Here is an 18,666-nt window from a genome sequence, read left to right as displayed (position 1 = left end):
AGTCCAACAACAGTCCAACAACATCAGTGGAATAGACAAATACTCACAAACCCAGACACCAACAAGCATTTTTTTCCTTTGTGGCTGTTTATAACTGGTTTGTTATGATGGAATGACCTTTTCTTTTGGGCTGAAACTCATCATCTTGCTGCTGGACTGAAAGTGTTTCCACTTGAACGTGAACCCTTCCTCCAGCCTGCCACCTATTGAAGATCCCCTCCCTCTCCCATAACTTCCCAACTGTCTCCCAATCTGAGGAGCCTCCTCCACCTCCTCCTCCTCTTGCTGTCTCCTTTCTAAGGGTTGTGGGATTTTGATGTCCTCCTCCTTTCTACCCCGTCCTCCTCACCCACTCGCCATAAAATTGCATGTTACCTTCTTGTGCCTTCTTCACCTCCTTCCGAGATTGCCTCAGCTCCACAGAAGGAAACAACAGTCCACCTTTTTTCTTTCATTTATTAATTTTCAAAAAGCATACAATTCCATTTTAAGTCTTCCAACTTATCATAAAGACCTTAACCACATACGTTAGCTCACCAGTGTTAGTCTCCCAATATCTCAATCCATGTACGTAAGATAACAAATGTGGGATTCACCAGTTGAAAGCAATGATCATGCCTGCGCCGTCAACAATATACTCATAATTGCATCTAATGGCAAGATAACTTCTACCGGCCACTGGTATGCTGCTGATTTATTTATTTATTTATTTATTTTATGTAATCTTGCTCTTTGTGCATGGTGTTGTGTATTAACTTAAGTGCATTGCTTCTCTGGTGGGTTTGCCTGGTGTGTCGTGGCTTTTTTTATTTTTAACAATTGGTCATTCACTTTACCTGAGGGCTCCCCCGTACATTTACATTAAGGTTGCTCATACGCTACACATTTTCACGTTTTAATTGAAGTATATAGTGTTAGTAGTATAACAATTGTAGAATTCTCCACATCACTCCACATATTTAACAATGCTTTTATTACTGTGATAGTGATAGTAGCTACGTATTTATCTAATCTTTACACAGCCAACAAAGAGGAGGTGCAACAGAAGGCACGCCCAGTCTCTACTGACATTGGAAACAACAATCCTAATTTCTCTGATCTGATGGATGAGTTCATACAGGAAAGGCTAAGGGCTAAAGGAACAGTGGTCAGTATCCAAACATGTACACACAAGCATCACATTTTGTTTTTATATTCATAGTTTGTTTTTTTCTTTTAAATTCCTAACAAAAACCCATCTCTCATATACCCCATTATATATAATATTTTTTCTTTACTTATCATGATTTCTTTGCTGTACAGGAGCGCCGTGGTAGCAGTCCAGGTAGTTTAGAAGTTCCTCAAGATCTGCCTGAGTTATTAGAGGCTGCCCAGAGTCCTGGATCTCGACCTCCAGATGACCTCAGACCAATTGATGATCCTGGAGTTCCTTCAGAGTGGACATCTCCTGCCAGTGCCAGTGGCTCAGATGTTGTCAGTTCTGACAGCCAATCTGACTCATTTAATGCATTTCAATACCCCACATGCAAGTTTGATAGTGAGTATTTAACATTTCATTACTAGCTATGATATAGCAACCTAATGCTCCCTCAAAATTCTTCTCCTTGCTTGGCTATACAGAGAATGAAATCATGGTATGTTTCCAACCAAATTGAACTCATTGACTCACTCCCATTGACTGATGCCAGACACATAGTTCATTCGCCTCCTCCCAGATAAAATGAATCGGTTGTCTTTTATTTTCAATGGTAGCCACTGAAATCATTGGCATTATATCATGCAAAGAATACACCAAAAAACTAAAACAGCAGCCTTCTGTTGTCTGTAATCGTCAAAAATACTCACATTGTGAGTGAGAATGTTAAATCAATCAAATCTGACAGGCTAGGCTCATGTTTGTTCATAAACAGCAAAATCATATGCCTCAGTTTTTAGAGGCCACATTGCCGCAATATTGAATATTTTCCTAGACTTGTAGTATGATTGATGTGGTTTTTTTTCCTTGTCCAATTTTGTGCTACTACTGCTAACATGCATTTCTTGCTATGGATTTATACTTGTTAACAATAACTCACTACATTTTGAAAATGTAGTTCCCTTCTCTGTTTTCTTAACTTTCAGTATTTTTAAGCTTAAACAGGAGAAGAGCTTATGTGTATTCCACTTTCCCATTGTGTAGATTTTGCATTTAATTCTGAACTCTGTGGCGGCGAAGATGGAGGAAGCTCGTTGGACCAGGACAGTATGGGAGGTGGTGTTGCCTGTGATGAACACGAAGTAGCAAGTTTGACAACGCTTCATATTGACTCTGAGACCAGTAGCCTTAGCCACACAGTCACTGTCACTGGTTTGTGTATTAAGCTATGTTGAGCTCTTTAAAATACATTGTATTTTTTTTTAAATCAATTGTTTTTGTACTTTATCAGGGGAAATACTTTTACAAATGGTTCTAAGCTAATTTGTGCTTTTTTATGTCAAGGTTCAGAGAGTGCATCTCCCATGCATTCTCTCGGAGGTTCTCGTTCCCAGACGCCTTCTCCGGCGACATTAACAGCGGAGCACACCACACGTACACACTGTCACTCACACACACACTTGCAGCTGGATGAAAAACTTCACAATTCTGTGCTTCAGACTCCTGATGATCTAGGTAATGTTTTTTTCTGTGTTTTCTTTTTTAAAGCAGAAATGTAAAATGTACCATTTTCATTTGGAATAATTTTTAGAAAACACTGAATTCCCTGGGGAGGATTGCAGCGTCATGGCAGGTGGCTCCCTCGTTGGATGGCACGCAGATGTTGCGACAGTAATGTGGCGGAGAATGCTGGGTATCCTAGGGGATGTGAATTGCATCAAAGACCCAGAGATCCATGCTCAGGTTTTTGACTACCTGTGTGAGCTTTGGCAAAACCTTGCAAAGGTATGTAAAGAGAGAGAGAGAGAGACACTAATGTCACAAACCACTCTAAGATAACTATTTCTAATTCAGTTTTCAATTTTCTACAGATAAGAGATAATTTGGGAATTTCTCATGATAACCAGTCATCTCCACCACCACCTGTTTTGATCCCACCTCTTAGAATCCTTACTCCGTGGCTCTTTAAGGTAGGTACGACTGAGAAGTGGGCTAAAAAAATAGTTCAACAAAGAAAGACAAAACAGGCATTTCCTCACATCGTGGGCCCAGGAGATTAGAGTAAAAGGTGGAGACAACTATACAAAAATCAATTTTTATTTTATAATAGACATGTAACCGTATAAGGAATTGTTTCTAGGGACAGCGTCATTTAGTGCATGCAGGTGTCTAGTAACCTTCCATTGATAGTGAAGTATAGCAAAGTAAATGTTTTTTTTTATATGGTAACATATACCTATATTCAATACACTTGTCACCATAGCTACAATTCTCAATAACCAGATTTATGTTTCTCACATATACTATAATTGCCTCAATCAGATAATCCAAAAAAATATATGCACCTTTTCACCCAGGCCACAATGTTGACTGAACGTTACAAGCAGGGAAAGCTTCATGCCTATAAGTTGATCTGCAGGATAATGAAAAGACGTCAAGATGTGTCACCAAACACAGACTTTCTTACTCACTTTTACAACATCATGCATCAAGGCCTGCTGCACCAAGACCAGGTACTTTAAATACTACTATTCGGATTGGCCTTAGTTCAATTTAGCATTTTAAATGAATGACCAGCAAATATGGTGTGACTACGGCTCTGTTTTTTTTTTCTCAATTTAGGACATTGTGAACACCATCATCAAGCATTGCAGTCCCAGGTTTATCAGTATTGGTCTTCCTGGAGCCACCATGTTGATTCTTGATTTTATCATCGCAGCTTCAAGAGTAACCTCTTGCTCGTCATTAAATGTAATCATATTGAATTTTTTTTTTTTTTTTTACACGCAATGCAGTTTAACTCATCGGCAATAGCGATCCAACCCGTTTTGACCGTGATGGCTGGCGTGGCAGAAAAACATCACACCAGCTACTTCAAATATAATAATATAATATTTAATAATTATTAAAAAAAAACACGACCCACAGGACCGACCTGGATTTGAACAATTAACATGATCAATACCTCTATCTGTGAAATAAGACAAGAAATAGCTTTGTGGGGAAAAAAAGGTGTAATTTGGACTTATTATTTTCCGACTGAAAATATTATTTTCTTTATTCTTTTTTTAGGCTCCAAGAGTAGAAGCCCAGATCCTTCTCGGATCTCTTGTCTGTTTTCCAAATTTCTTTGGGGAACTTCCTGCACTTCACCCCACCACAGCTGATGTCGCACTTACAAAATTCTCTGATGTCAAGGTAAATGGACAGTCATCCATAGTGATATTTTCTTTGCTGGTCAAAAAAAGTACATTTATTCAAAAGATTTAAGCTAAAAACTAAGCAAACAAAAAAAATCCAGCCACTCCAGAGCCGTGCAAATCCACTGCAGAGCATGTCCTCTCTTCACCTGAGTCACTCTTAACAAATTCATGTTTTATGAATCATTTTTATAACGGTCAAAGGCAATGATTTTGTTGTTGTTGTTGTTGCTTTATAAAGACTTATTGTCATGCATGGCAGCATCTCAAGCTTGCTTAATGTTTCTGTACTAGGCAGAAATGTTTTGAATCACTAAGCAGCCATTATTCCCCAAAGAGACAGGAAGTGTTTGTCTATGTAATATGAACATATCATCAGGTTTTTAAGTGCACATCAACTGATCTTGAGACCAATTACATACTTCTTTGTTTTTCCAGGAGCACATTATCAAAACTATACTGACCTCCGCCAGGGATGAACCTTCGGCTCCTGCCAGGTAGATGCAACACATGACTTTTTTTTTTTTTTTAGGCCAATTAGACATAAGCAAGACCAGGACAACAAACCAATAATAAGCTTTGAAAAGAGGGAAAATTGCAACTCACATATTCTTCACATATTTGTAACATGAAGAGTGAGAGACAATTGGTCATTATTTTATTGAATTTTATTTCAATCTGTCAGGTGTGTAGCTTTGTGCAGTCTGGGCATTTGGCTGTCTGAGGAACTGGCTCACGGGACTCAACATCCACTAATTAACGATGCTCTTAATGTCATCTGTGTTACTCTAAAGGTTAGTAAACATTTGCTTTTTACTCTATCACTCGCTACAAATTCGGTCAATAATATTCCAGCTATCTTGTATAAATCTTTACATGTTCCTACATTCAGTGTCTTATATGAACTTTGACAGTTATTAATTGGCGTGAGGATTCAAAATTGCATTAAACTGCAGAAAATTTTAGAACTCAGGAGGGCTTAGAGAATAAAATGTGTTCATGAAATGATTTCAAAAGCCACCTGAGGGTGTTTTTTTGTTGTTGTAATAATTGGTTACAAACACAAGTAAGTGGATTTTAAGTGTTGCATATTCTAATGTATGAATGTATGAAAACCAAAGTGAAGGTCATTGAATTGCACCAAAGCTCTGGCTGCAAACAGAACAGCTGGGTTGTTTGTGGATTTAACATTGTAGCCTGCATGAAGCCAAGGTATGATGGAAAATGTTTCTGGAAAAGATGTTGCTTGGTGAACCTGCCTCAGACCATCTGAGACTAGTCTGTTTCAGACCATCACACTGGGAGGCCTGTGCATCAGAGAAATGCTGTCCAAATTGTATCGTGTCATCCATAGCCAAGTGGACTCAAGCGCACACATAGACACACTCGCACACGCATACCTTTTCCACCTTGGAATCCCTAGCTTGTGTATCGGCAGCCAATAGCCTAATCGAGCCAGTAGTGGCAAACACACTTGCATTCACGGACTCCCGGGAACAAACCCTGGACTGTCAATATGTTTGGTCTTTCTTCCGATAGGAGGTCCATCCAGGGGGGACGCTGCAAGCTCTGTTACAAACGCACTTATGCTATCACGCGCGCACATCTTGTCTACTTTTGCCTTCGTACCGGCAGCCAGTCGAACCAGCCATGGGCTCTGTGACATACCCACATTATCACACACAATCACACACACAAAATGCTTGAGGGATTGTCATTTTTCCATCCACTGCCACTTGCTTTTTTTCCTCATCTGAGTGTATTCTTTGATCTAGAAGGATTTTTCTTTTGTAAATCATAATCCCATTTGGAGTCTGTGTGCTGACTTTAATAGATGTTGTCATTGCAATATTTTTTTTCTCCAGGCCCATTCATCTTGATACTGTTGTTCCTAATTTGAACCTTTGTCTCACTAACTGGTTTCATGGATCACTTGATAATGACTGTATTCATGTAATCATGAAGGCAAATTAACATAGAATAACATTGTTAATGTAATTTCTTAAACACAACTCCACTTATTATGCTTACACAAACCTATGTGATCTTCCCTAGTACCCAAATAAGAATGTGGCACTCGTGGCATCAGACATTCTTCACCTTTTGATCAGTTTTGTGGATCATCTTCAGAAATTTCCAGTTGACACTCCAAAAAAGATCGTGGAGGTAGGACAAATTGGTTATTATTTAGATTGTAAATTCAGTAAATTTTATGTCAAGTATTTATGCATCCAAATTGCTCTGATGTTATTCTTTCCTAGATTTTGATTGCCACCATTACACACTTGCTACCTACTACTGAGTCCTCTCCTCATGAACTGGATAAGAGGGTACACGCACTGTTGGCAATAATTTGAATTTTGCTGTTTTAACATTTAGAGTATAACTTTTTGATGCACATGTGCTGCAGCTGGTCGTATCACTTTTGTTGTGTCTATTGGACTGGGTGATGGCTCTCCCTCCAAAGACACTACTTGAACCTGTTCGAACACGAAGCCCCCCAGATAAGGATCAGCCTCTAAAGACCCTGCTCAGCTGCATTTATAAGGTGTGTTTTTTTTGACAAAATATCTTTATGAACTGTACAAGTTGGGATTTTTGGTGAAGTTTTTTTCTTCTTGCATTTCTTCAGGTTTTGCATGGCTGTGTCTATGGAGCCCAGTCTTTCAGCAGCCCCAAGTATTTCCCACTGCAACTGTCAGATTTGTCAAGTTCAGACTATGATCCATTTTTGCCATTGGAAAGCCTTAGGGAGCCTGAACCGCTGCATAGTCCAGAATCGGAACGCTCCAGCAAACTGCAGCCTGTCACAGAAGGTATTTCATTAAATGGCAAATACATATATGTTTGAATGTCTGTTTGGGTCAGATTAAGTGACTGAAAACAGCAGAAAAAAATGTATACATTTGAGTTAGTATAGATTGTGCGCGTAAGATCTGAGTCTGTCAAGATAAAACTGCTTTTGGGGCTACTTTGTTCCGTTGGCACCCTTACCATTTTTTTTCTTCTTATGACACTGATTCTGACACTCGGCTTTATGGTATTGGCCAATGCTAAAACTGCACCATTACCACCTTTTATAATAAAAGCGAAATAAGTCTTCATTCTATTATTATTGGATGACTCCGTACTCATTTGACTGCAAAACGATTTTCTATCATGGCCTGGCCGGATTTTTTCAACTCTGCCAAATGCTTATCTTTATTTCAAATGGCATAAGTCTCCACTGTAGTCTGGTTTATATTTTGTCCAAACATTAAAGTGTCTTACTGACTCATAGAGCTTGGAGAAATTGACCCACCGTCACCATGGCAGTGCCAATTATAAAAGAGTGAAGGGTTAGATGCGCATGTACAAACACTTTTGTATGTCCAAGTGTAAGTGCGGTCGGTCCCCTGCTGTGGTCCTCCAGGACAAAGCATTGAGTCTTATGACTGCAATGCCTTTTGAGCTACTGCACATCTACAGTTTGGTCTTCACTTCAAATATGTTTTTCTTCTTTTTCTTTACCTACCTATGTATTTGTGCATACATTTATCATTATTTTAATTTGGTAAGATCCTCTTGCAGCTCAGTGTGGGATAGCATTGGCTGCTTACCAGCATGGGGGTGGTGGCTATGTATTGATCCGCTATGTCTGTACCTCCTAGTCGCTCTTGGATTCATTTCTAAAGTTTTTGTAGTCAATGTACACAAAAAAAATTACTAGTGTGTCATATTCGCTACTGATTTCAGTTTAAAGCACAGCATCCTCTCAGAGGACATGAAAACAACAATTCAAATGTAGATATCTCGTATAACGGACTATCATTATCTCCCCCACACATGAAATATTGAATGTGTTGTTCCTTACTCTTTTTTGTCTCTTTTCTTGTGCTCTTCTTTTTGTCTTCTGTCTGTAGTCCGTAGTCGTATCCAACAGGGTCTGGTTTCCATTGCAGCCAGGACTGTTATCACCCATCTTGTCAACCATCTAGGGCATTACCCAATGTCTGGTGGACCTGCTACACTCTCCAGCCAGGTACTTTTAATAACACATGCTTCCTAACACTGCACACATTTATGATTTGAAAATTGTATTTGCAAATTCTGAAGCCTCAATCACTTCAAACTCGGGACAGGACGACTGCAGCGAATGGCCAAAGTTCTATTTTGTATCACAAACCTATCTTAGATTAGATGAGCACTTTATTTCATCCCGTATTCGAGACATTTGTTGGTTGCAGTAGCAAGACAGACACATGACACACAAGACTGATTGTAGCTCTAGCTAAGAAACTGGAGCCACACACAGGAAAGTCCACTAGCAAGTTTGATATTCCCTATATATTCATTCTTGACTTATTTTGAATAATAACAGTCAGACAAAGATATAACCTTTGCCTAGTGCAGGGTTCAACTACATTTGTGAAATACAGTTCTTTGTTTTCTTACTAGGTGTGTGAGAACCAGGACAACCCTTACTGTGAGAGCGCAGATCTTGGCCCTGAGCTTTTTCACTCCCCAAATCTACAGTTCCTGTCTTTGAATGGCTCTACGCTGCTCTCAGTGCTACAGGTGACTCTTTTCCCCTCAGTCTTAAGGTACTAGCAATGTAAATCTAGTTTATCTGCTCTAATGATGCTCTCTAAGATGTTTTCATTCAAAGCAAGCCCAAGATAGGACAAAAAGGAAAATATTACTATCTGGTCCCCTCAAGAGTTTTTTTTTTTTTTTTTTTGCATTTTGTAATTACTATTTAATATTATCTCTGCATTTCCTAGATTCGGTCAGAGTCTGGTGTACCGGGAGGTGGAATGACAGCTGGTCTGTCCTCTGCCCCCGCTTGTGTTCGTGTTATTATTCGGGATGCAGCCGGAAAACACTCCTGGGATTCTGCTGTACTCTATGGGCCTCCACCATGCTCCCCAAGCAGCCCTGCACACACAATATTGACAAACAATCAAACCCCTCATAGTGTTAATCTCCATCTACATACCCCACCCCAAAAGATCACAGAAGAGCGGAGAGAAGGCAGCCAGGAATCAGACGACCGAGGAAGTGCAATCGATGCACAGACTCCCGAGCTGGAGGGAGATATGGATGAGGACCAAGAAGTGAGCCTCGTCTCAGATGAAGAAACTTTGCGACAACAACCGGGGCAAGGAGAAGGAGAGGAGAAGAAGAAACAGTTGGAGGGGAGCAAGGAACAAAGTGTGAACACAGTCGATGCAGGCTTTGAGCAACTTTTAGCACCACCACTGGCAAAGAGGGTATGTCGGGAAGTGGTTCCAGCATGGAATACACTGACAGATGGAGATGATGCTCTGGATGAAATGCTGCAATACCTTGGATACTCGAGCCCTGAGTGTCTTCAGAGAGCGGGTACACAAAAAATCCCACCTTGGAATTATTTATAACCAGCCCATTTAGGATAACACATACAACCTAAGTTGAAATGCATAGCTTAACTTGAGTGATTATCTTCACAGGAACGCCCCTAAATATCCCAGTCCCGCCTCCAGCTTGTGTTTCAGAGAAGCAGGAGAACGATGTCATCAATGCTATCATGAAGCAAAGTGCAGCTGAACAAGAGTTTGTCCTTCATGTGCGTTATTTTCATAGAATCATAGAACAATCAATTACTGGGGGTTGGCTGGTTAGTTTTTTAACAATTGGATTTCAGATGACATAACATACGATGTAGGAAAACATTATTCTATCTCATTTGGATTGAACATTTTAACCTCTTGTTTATGATATCGTACAGACCGAGACTGATACTTTTCTTAATCTAGTAGAATTGACATTTTTAATTTAATAAAAAAGGAGCCCTCCTTTTTGGTCACTTCACACATTTTGCATGGCCTCTCGCTAGGTTGACTTATTATCTCCAAAGAACACACTCTATCAGCATGATTTATATTTTTCTTCTCAAGTGTCTGGAATGACTTCTGTTTCAGAGAGGTGAGGAGTTGAATATAAGAGCGGTGAAACACAGCAAACCAGATACTCAGACACCTCAGTCAGCCTTTTACTACTGCAGACTACTCATCAACATACTGGGACTAAACTCATGGGAAAAGAGGTGAGGTTCCCGGGTGACTTTGAAGAAGTGAGCTTAATCTTTGCACAATTAGAGGAAAAGACAAAAGACAGTATAACTGTTTAGAAATGTACAACACAAATGTTGTCGGACTGGAATGCCTAGTATCATTGTTGGTTGTCATGAGTTATGGCCTTGTGAAAACTCTGTTTTTTTTCCACTACCGTTCAATAGGACTAGAGATATCATACTTCTATGGTGTACAGAAAAGGCTTGTATTTGTTTCTCGATATTCTTTCTACCTTGCCAAAGTTTCAGGCAGAAAAAAAAAATAGAATTATGCACTGCTCTAATTAAGGTCCATGTCCTTTATTTTCTGATTTCAAGTGGAACATCAGTTTTTCTTCTCAATGACTATGGGCTTAACTACACAATGTTAAAGAATGGGTATAAATGTGTCTAGCCCGCTAATGGATCCTCATTGCTCTTTATTCAGAGAATTACACCGTCTGCATTCAGCCAGCACAAAACACTTCTTAACGCATGTGTGTGTGAGTGTATGGAGAGGGGGAGTGGGGGGGGGGGGGGGTTAGAAGTGTGGTAATGAGCCTAGCAGGCCATTGATCAAAATCAACCCATCTAGAGCTAGAATAAAAGGTGGTACTCGAAGATGAGAATGGAAGAGGGTGAAAAACAAACTGAAAACAGGATGCATAAAATCCATGGAAAGGTAACAAAAGAAAGAAGTTGAGTTGAAATAATTGAGGTGCTTTAAAAAGCTGTAGTATCTACAGTAGATTGGAACAATGATATCATTTTTTTTCTTCATCATTTATTTTCCAGGTAGCATGTTTTTGTATGCTATTACTGGCTCACAGTGAGATACTGACATTCTTCTTTCTGTTTCTTTTTATGCGATTTTTTTTTTTCTTCAATAATCCAAAGTGTAAATGGAGTCTTTGAGAGCAGTGAATGAGGCCATTACCACATATCAGTTTAATAAAGAGCAAATTGCTGGCTCTTTGCTTTCACTCTTTCTCTTGCTTTTCCTTTTTTTCTCACTTTCTCTCGAAGTGAAATGAATGATGTGTCATTATGAGTCCATTTCAAGCCCTCAGTCCTGGTTTGAGATCAGTGCTGCTGAAATTGGCTGGTCGTTGCGGGACATTTTAAACGATCCCTGTTTTATCTTATATAAAGAGACCTTTGTCTTGAATAGAAGTAGATTGTCTTTTTACATTTCAATCTTTAAAGGGGAGATAACATTGGCTGGCTCACAACTTTTAATGCCATGAGGAGTTAATGCTATTGATTGAAAGATGTGCATCACATCACAACTCTTGTGTACAGTTTTCTGGTGTCATCCCTGAATAGATGATTGTTCAAATCTAAGAACACAGTGTGCTCCGTCTAGGTAACATTTTAGGATTCAACAATTCCTTTCAACGTGTTGTAGGATTGTCAAAAGTATTGAATGGTATCAAACTGTCAATCCTGAAATGTATCTGGACACGTTACTTGGTTAAAGTATCAATATTTAGTGACTTATTTCTTTTTGAAGTACCACATGTCACCAGAAATGTGTTGTTATTAATGATTTTTTTTAAATTTGTACTGCTCTTAATGGTAATATGTTACTTTCTGGTAATTTGGGGACATTCCATGTCTATTCTTGTTAATCTTGTGTTATTTTTTGTGTTAATTTTGGGCTATCAAGTTCGTTTTCTGACAAAAATGGGGAAACATCGGTATTAATGTCCATTTCGTGGCTGTTTGGCAAAATATATTTTTCAAAGTTTTAAAAATAGTTTTTCACTCAAGTTATAATTCAGTTTTTTATGTATTTTTTCCTGGTTTGGTGACATTTTTCCTTGATTTTTTTCTTCAACCATTGTTAATTATTTCCAAACTTTTTTTTTTCTCTACAGGAGTAATTTTCATTTATTGAGAAAAAACGAGAAACTTTTGAGAGAGCTGAAAAACCTCGACTCACGGCAATGGTGAGATCATCTCTCGTTTTTTGTCAACTTTGTTTTCTGAGTGTTTTTTCCTATTGTAATGCATTTGTTTTCCTTTCCTTTGCTGTAGTCGGGAGACACATAAAATAGCAGTTTTTTATGTAGCGGAAGGACAAGAGGACAAACACTCCATACTCACCAACACCACAGGAAGTCAAGCATATGAAGACTTTGTTTCTGGATTGGGTTGGGAGGTATACATTTTTTTGGTTGCTTTTACATGACTATTTCCTTAAACGATTAACTATCATCAACAATAATAACATTATTATTAGAACTGTATTTGCAATTTGGATCAAAGCATTGTTCTTACTGTGCTATTTCCATCCTTCAGCCATGAATTTAAATCATAAGTCGTCCATCCATTTGTAATAAGCAGTTTGCAGCAAATAAGTGTTTTTTTTCATCCTGAATATCTACTATACCATGAAGGTGGTTTGTTTAAACATTTCTTTTATAGGTGGACCTCACCACTCATTGTGGTTTCATGGGAGGACTTCAGAAGAACCGTAGTACAGGCCAAACCACACCTTATTTTGCCACATCTACAACAGAGGTCATCTACCACGTCTCGACCCGAATGCCACACGACCAAGACCATAATCTCACTAAAAAGGTAACCAACATGAATTTCTTACTTCTCATTCAGTACATGGTCGGCAACAGAATTAAAATGATACCGTGTAAGTAAGTGTGTGCACAGATGGGATTTTGGTCTCTGTGTTGAGAAGTTGCTAATATTTACAAAAAAATCTGAGTGGCCATTTAATGGGAAGAGAAAACGTAACGATTGATAGCATATGCCAAATGCTGATAGACTAAAACATTTAAAATGCTAGAAATATAAAAGGGGAAAATGGAATAGTTTAGAAAAGCACTGCAAAGTAATGTTAACAGTACTAAAACACTATACTTAAATAGGTTTTCATTATGCTCCATCATTATAATACATAACAAATAGGAGACCACCTGACATCACAAGAAAGATCTCCTTGCCATTCATCATGTCTATTAGCGACATTCCAAATGAGAATTGTTCAGACACCACAAATCACACAATGTAATTGTTTTGTAGATTTTTTTCCCCATTTGCTCAAATTTCAGAGGAATAATTGCAAATGACCATTACATCTGTGCATAGTGTTGAATTTGCACCACAGCTGGCAGGTTTAGTGTGTTTGAGATGGTGTGTGTATGTGTTTGTGTGCACACCTGTCAACCCTTAGGCCGTGGGCACTCCGCACATGGCCATAATGTCCTTTTAATCAGATCAAACTTCCTGCTTGTCGGCCTATCATGTCGCCGCAGGCTTCTGATTGGATTATTGCTGCCTGGTGCAGCACCATCCATTTTTCTCTGATCAGCTGATGCCTCCATCAAACACACATACTCATAGACGTGCACATCAACATACACACATGCAGTTGGGTTTGATTTGTTCAATTTGGTACAAGAAAATGGATAGAGTTCAGCATATAATACCAAAACAATTCGAGTCACTAGAAGTGTTACGATGCATCGACCTGAGTCAATATATGGATACAGCAGTCATACCTTTAATTACAAATGCCTTTAGGTATGACATTTTCAGGTTCTGAAATTGTTTTAATATGCAAATGAATTTACATATAAAGTACTGCTCTACTTACGAAATTTTCAAGTCACCAAAAAAAGTTCTGGAACCAATTACTTTTGTAAGTGAAGGTATAAAGGTAAGACTATATGGATTATTATACAACGTTCCATTCAAGACCATCAAAACGCAAAATACTGATCAACGTTGGTATCATTTTGATACGGCATTTTATTACAAAGAACAGTTGTCATTCAAATGTCTTAGTTTTTTTTTTTAAACAAAATGGTCAAAACGTTGCTTTCTATTTTTTATTTTATTGCATTAGGTCAAATTAACTGATTGTGTTCAATGTGTAAATAATAATCTACTAAATCGATTGAAAGCCATGTACTAGGTGAATTGTAGCAGACCTTGTTAAATAAAATAAGAAATAAATCATTGACATCTTGTATGTACCCAATTTTGTACCATAGGTATGAGAAGGTAGTTTCAAATGGCGCACACACTAAATCTTATCTGTGTTCTTGTCTGTACTCCATCATCCAAAGCTTCACTTCATCTTCTTGTCTACTCTCCATCTTCAAACATTCATTCAGTCCCCCTCAGGGCCAAACATCGCACACACCGAGCTGTTTACACAACAAATCTTAAACCTTGGATATATATGATGAATACATACAATCTACCTCACTGTAATACTTTTATACAGTACATGTTTGGCATTGAAGGATTTATAAAAAAAAATAAAAAATAAAAAAAGTATTGATAGATGTTGTGTTTGGCTCAAGTGTATAGCATTATTCATCTTTTTAATTCAACTGTTTCTTTTCTTCCTTTTCTCTCCCCAGCTGAGACATCTGGGTAATGATGAAGTCCATATTGTTTGGTCAGAGCATTCCAGAGACTATCGGCGAGGAATTATCCCTACCGAGTTTGGTGACGTCCTTATCGTGATCTACCCGATGAAAAACCACATGTATTCAATCCATATTCTGAAAAAACCTGAGGTATTTTAGATTTTGTCATTATTTAATGTTGATTAATGGCATTTTATTTGCATAGATGAACAGATAGTACATACAGTACAGTTTGAGTATAGATAGTAAATAGTATAGAGTATGAGTATATAGGTATAGACTAAACTGCTATATATTTGCTAAAATATGAACTGACTTTGCGACAATTTGGATCTTTTTTTTACTTCATAGCTGTATTTCTCTAAAGGCACAAGATCATATCAGACAACAATGTTATGCATCCAGATTGTCTGACAATCCAAGGGAGATTTGGCTCTGTTTCATGTATTAGGCTAAAGCAATGACATTAATACTACAGCACTGATAACATAACTCTATTTTAAACAAGGTTTAACACAATAAAAGTTTTTTTTTTCTGTATGACATAGATACCACAGCAATAATAACATAACCATCTTCTGTTTCATTCATCCTTCAAGCAAAATATTGAATTATCATGAATCTGCAAGCAAGTTAGATAAGATATTTTCTGTATTGTTGTCCTGAAAGCACAGTGTTCGGTGATGGAGGATACAGGCTGGAGACATGGCCTTGAAATTGATTCAATAAAAAAGCTATTCTCTCGGGTGGATTCCTTAAGCACAATATCAAATCAAATCTGAAAAGAAGCATAGCCTCAATCCAATAGCAACTTCTTCGAAACCTTAACCTTGTTCTTTTTTCAAGACTATCAGAGAGGATTCTTTCACTAACAAAAATCCAATAACTATTTATTAACTTCTTATTTTTGGTGTAAACATTATGTAGAATCATTCACTCCATTTCTTATGATGCAACATGTTTTGTCACTGTAGGTACCCTTTTTTGGTCCATTGTTTGACGGCGCCATTGTGGACATGAAGATTTTGCCGATAGTTGTCCGAGCCACAGCTGTAAACGCCAGCCGAGCACTGAAGTCACTTATTCCTCTATACCAGAATTTGTATCCTTTTTATAAAAGCCTACTGCTCAGAATATGCTGAATGGACGCTAAACGTAAGTCACCAAAAATCTTATTTCCCCACTTTTCATGTCATACATTTTCATCATCATGGGCATAGGGAAGAAAGGAATGAAATATTTGAAAGCTTACTAGTGTTCTACTTCGCAATTTGTGTCAGTGCTGTAGACTGGTGTCGATACTATTTTTATCTCAATTGCACAAAGGTGACACCTAAAATGGTTGTGGGGGGGGGGGGTTGAATGGAGGAAATGGGGAAAGTTTTGAAAAATCTATTTTTCTTTGTGGCCAACTATAGTGGAGAGATTCTGAAACTCCAGAATGAGCATACGATGTTTGTGTATGGTTTATGTGTGCATCCATGTCATATGTGGACAGGGAATGATGTCACATGTTACAGTCTGCTTTAGACATGTTTGTGTGTCTTCTGGTGTCCTGGTGAGTATTGAGCGGTGGCAACAGCAGGTCGATGTTTCTGACAGCCTGAATTACAGTAATCAGTCATTATTGACTCTCAGTCGGTCTACTTCACACCACGTCTTTCTTTCTTAGTGTCTCAACATCTGTTACATCTTTCTTGCCTTCCCTTACTCTTTGGCTTCACACTTCTACATGAGTCGTACTCATCTTTTTTAGGACACTTCCACATTTTGTCGCCTTTGTCGTCATTTCTCATTGCAAGGTGATAAATGCCTGGCTTTATGAACTTGACTTGATCTTCTACCAAGCCAAAGTTGAGCTTTCGTGGTCAACCCCTTTTTGACTTAAGGAATTCTTCACTAAATTAAGATGATATTTGTTTTCCAAAAACGTTGTTGTTTGATATTATTTTTGTCATGATTGGCTCTTAAATTGATTCTTTTCAGGATTAGTGTTAACATATAATTATATATTGGAGGCATATTTGTTGATTTGAATTTGAATTGAACATTTATACAAGTACAACAAGATTTAACCCTTCACCATAAAGAGCAGACAAATAAGTAGTCATGTTGCGGTGAAAGTTGAAACAGGCCACATTTATTTGAACCTTTACATCGGCGCTATATTGACAAGTCCTTGGTATTATTCATCTCTACAGCGTGTTCTTGTACTGTAGCGTTTTCTTTCATTGCTGCATTGGGCAATGAGGAATGATCACAAAGAGGTGGTCAATACATACAAGAATATACAAGACTGGAATGAAAAGAGAATTGGAGTCAGTGATTTACTGGCCCCTTTTTTTTTTTTTTGTCTGTGTCTCGCTTTCTGTCTCTGGCCCTCAGGGCAGTCCATCTGCCTTCCAACTCCCTCTGATCATTCATTCACCATGAACACAGCCGTCCAGAGCGTGGGTGCGCACACATGAGTTGTGCCAAGTTGCTGAGGTAGCTGTGCTAAAATACAAATGTATATACACACACACACACACACACACACACATATATATATATATATATATATATATATATATATATATATATATATATATATATATATATATATATATATATATATATATATATATATATATATATATATATATATATATATATATATATATATATATATATATATATATATATATATATATAATTCATTTTTTTGCCCCTTTTTGATTCTATGCAAAAGTCTTTAGAGTTATTTTAATTTGATTTAAATGAGTGATATTTCCATTCAAAAGTCTTAGGAGTCGGTTTTATGGGCAGAGGTTTCAAAAGAATAGGATTATCATCAGAAAAGCATTGGTAAAACTTGGTAAAAAGTTGGAATACAATTGTAATAGGAAATATACAAATACATTTCAAACAACTGGACTTGGTCATTATTTATGCTCTCTTATGGCATGATCTCATACAATGTACATGGCAGAGTAAATATTTTCATGTGATAGTTGTTGCAGTGTGGGTTAAAGAGCAAGCTATGGCCGGTCTCCATCTGGGCTGAGATGATGCTGCTTCTGGGAGAACAATACTGGAGAGAGGCTAATCTTCTACACACAGAAACACACAATAACATCTTGCATCCAGTTTTTGCAAAAGTATTTGTGTAGGCATAAATAGTTGAATGTATGTCATGGATAATTTACGTCGAATTTCAGGGTGTTAATATGACAGGGTTACGTGGAGCTGCTTTGCGCTTCCAGGATTAGTCCTATTGTGTGAGTGAATGTGTGTGTGCATGTAGTTGTTGATTGGCAGGGATAGCTCTAATGTGGCTGGGGTCAGCATATGGCTCAGTGTGATAGCACAGTTGTTTGTGTGTGTTGTCTGTGCATGTTGTGTCACCGCCGTTCCCTCTCTGTCACACTGTGTTCCCAGTGAAATGATGGCAGCTTTGGGCATGTAGCGCTATTATCCCCACACATACAAAGAAGCACGCACACACACATACACACACACACACACACCAGAGCAGCCAAACGCTAGCGGACTGCCTGGCTTCTCGTTGCCAGCTCCCTCAATTGAGCCCATTGTCCCTGTAAGACTACAATCTGCAGCATGTGACAAGAAGAGTGTGTCCCTCACAATCGTAGAAAGGTGAGGGTACAGCCTCACAAATTGAAGACACTTAGTTATTGTTCCTGCTGGAATCAAGTCATGCCATCCTTAACCTCGCCAAGGTCCCACATACTCACTATAACCCTATAAGCGAAAATGGCCTTGTTGATCGTCTTGGTTCTTACAGGCGTCCGATTTGATTGCGGAGAATTTTGTAACCAAAAATAATGATTTACTTCACAAATTTTACTTCCA

General features: G+C 38.2%; 1 protein-coding gene across 9 annotated transcripts in view; it reads left to right on the top strand.

The window, feature by feature from the left end:
- Positions 1–18,666, top strand: part of ralgapa1 (Ral GTPase activating protein catalytic subunit alpha 1) — a 42,258-nt gene that overhangs the window by 12,236 nt on the left and 11,356 nt on the right. For all 9 annotated transcript variants that reach the window (XM_077731811.1, XM_077731820.1, XM_077731819.1 and 6 more), the window contains 25 exons: positions 1,023–1,147; positions 1,303–1,537; positions 2,180–2,347; positions 2,480–2,650; positions 2,727–2,920; positions 3,007–3,105; positions 3,493–3,648; positions 3,758–3,886; positions 4,208–4,333; positions 4,774–4,832; positions 5,021–5,129; positions 6,391–6,501; positions 6,597–6,665; positions 6,746–6,883; positions 6,968–7,151; positions 8,238–8,356; positions 8,773–8,892; positions 9,099–9,699; positions 9,807–9,922; positions 10,278–10,402; positions 12,289–12,360; positions 12,449–12,572; positions 12,839–12,994; positions 14,803–14,961; positions 15,786–15,913. In XM_077731811.1, the coding sequence (XP_077587937.1) occupies positions 1,023–1,147; positions 1,303–1,537; positions 2,180–2,347; positions 2,480–2,650; positions 2,727–2,920; positions 3,007–3,105; positions 3,493–3,648; positions 3,758–3,886; positions 4,208–4,333; positions 4,774–4,832; positions 5,021–5,129; positions 6,391–6,501; positions 6,597–6,665; positions 6,746–6,883; positions 6,968–7,151; positions 8,238–8,356; positions 8,773–8,892; positions 9,099–9,699; positions 9,807–9,922; positions 10,278–10,402; positions 12,289–12,360; positions 12,449–12,572; positions 12,839–12,994; positions 14,803–14,961; positions 15,786–15,913 (3,793 nt within the window). The remainder of the gene's footprint in view (positions 1–1,022; positions 1,148–1,302; positions 1,538–2,179; positions 2,348–2,479; positions 2,651–2,726; positions 2,921–3,006; positions 3,106–3,492; positions 3,649–3,757; positions 3,887–4,207; positions 4,334–4,773; positions 4,833–5,020; positions 5,130–6,390; positions 6,502–6,596; positions 6,666–6,745; positions 6,884–6,967; positions 7,152–8,237; positions 8,357–8,772; positions 8,893–9,098; positions 9,700–9,806; positions 9,923–10,277; positions 10,403–12,288; positions 12,361–12,448; positions 12,573–12,838; positions 12,995–14,802; positions 14,962–15,785; positions 15,914–18,666) is intronic.

This window comes from Stigmatopora nigra, chromosome 13 (genome assembly GCF_051989575.1).
Source record: "Stigmatopora nigra isolate UIUO_SnigA chromosome 13, RoL_Snig_1.1, whole genome shotgun sequence".
In the NCBI taxonomy this organism is placed as follows: Eukaryota; Metazoa; Chordata; class Actinopteri; order Syngnathiformes; family Syngnathidae; genus Stigmatopora; species Stigmatopora nigra.
This window is presented reverse-complemented; position numbering and strand designations above follow the sequence as displayed.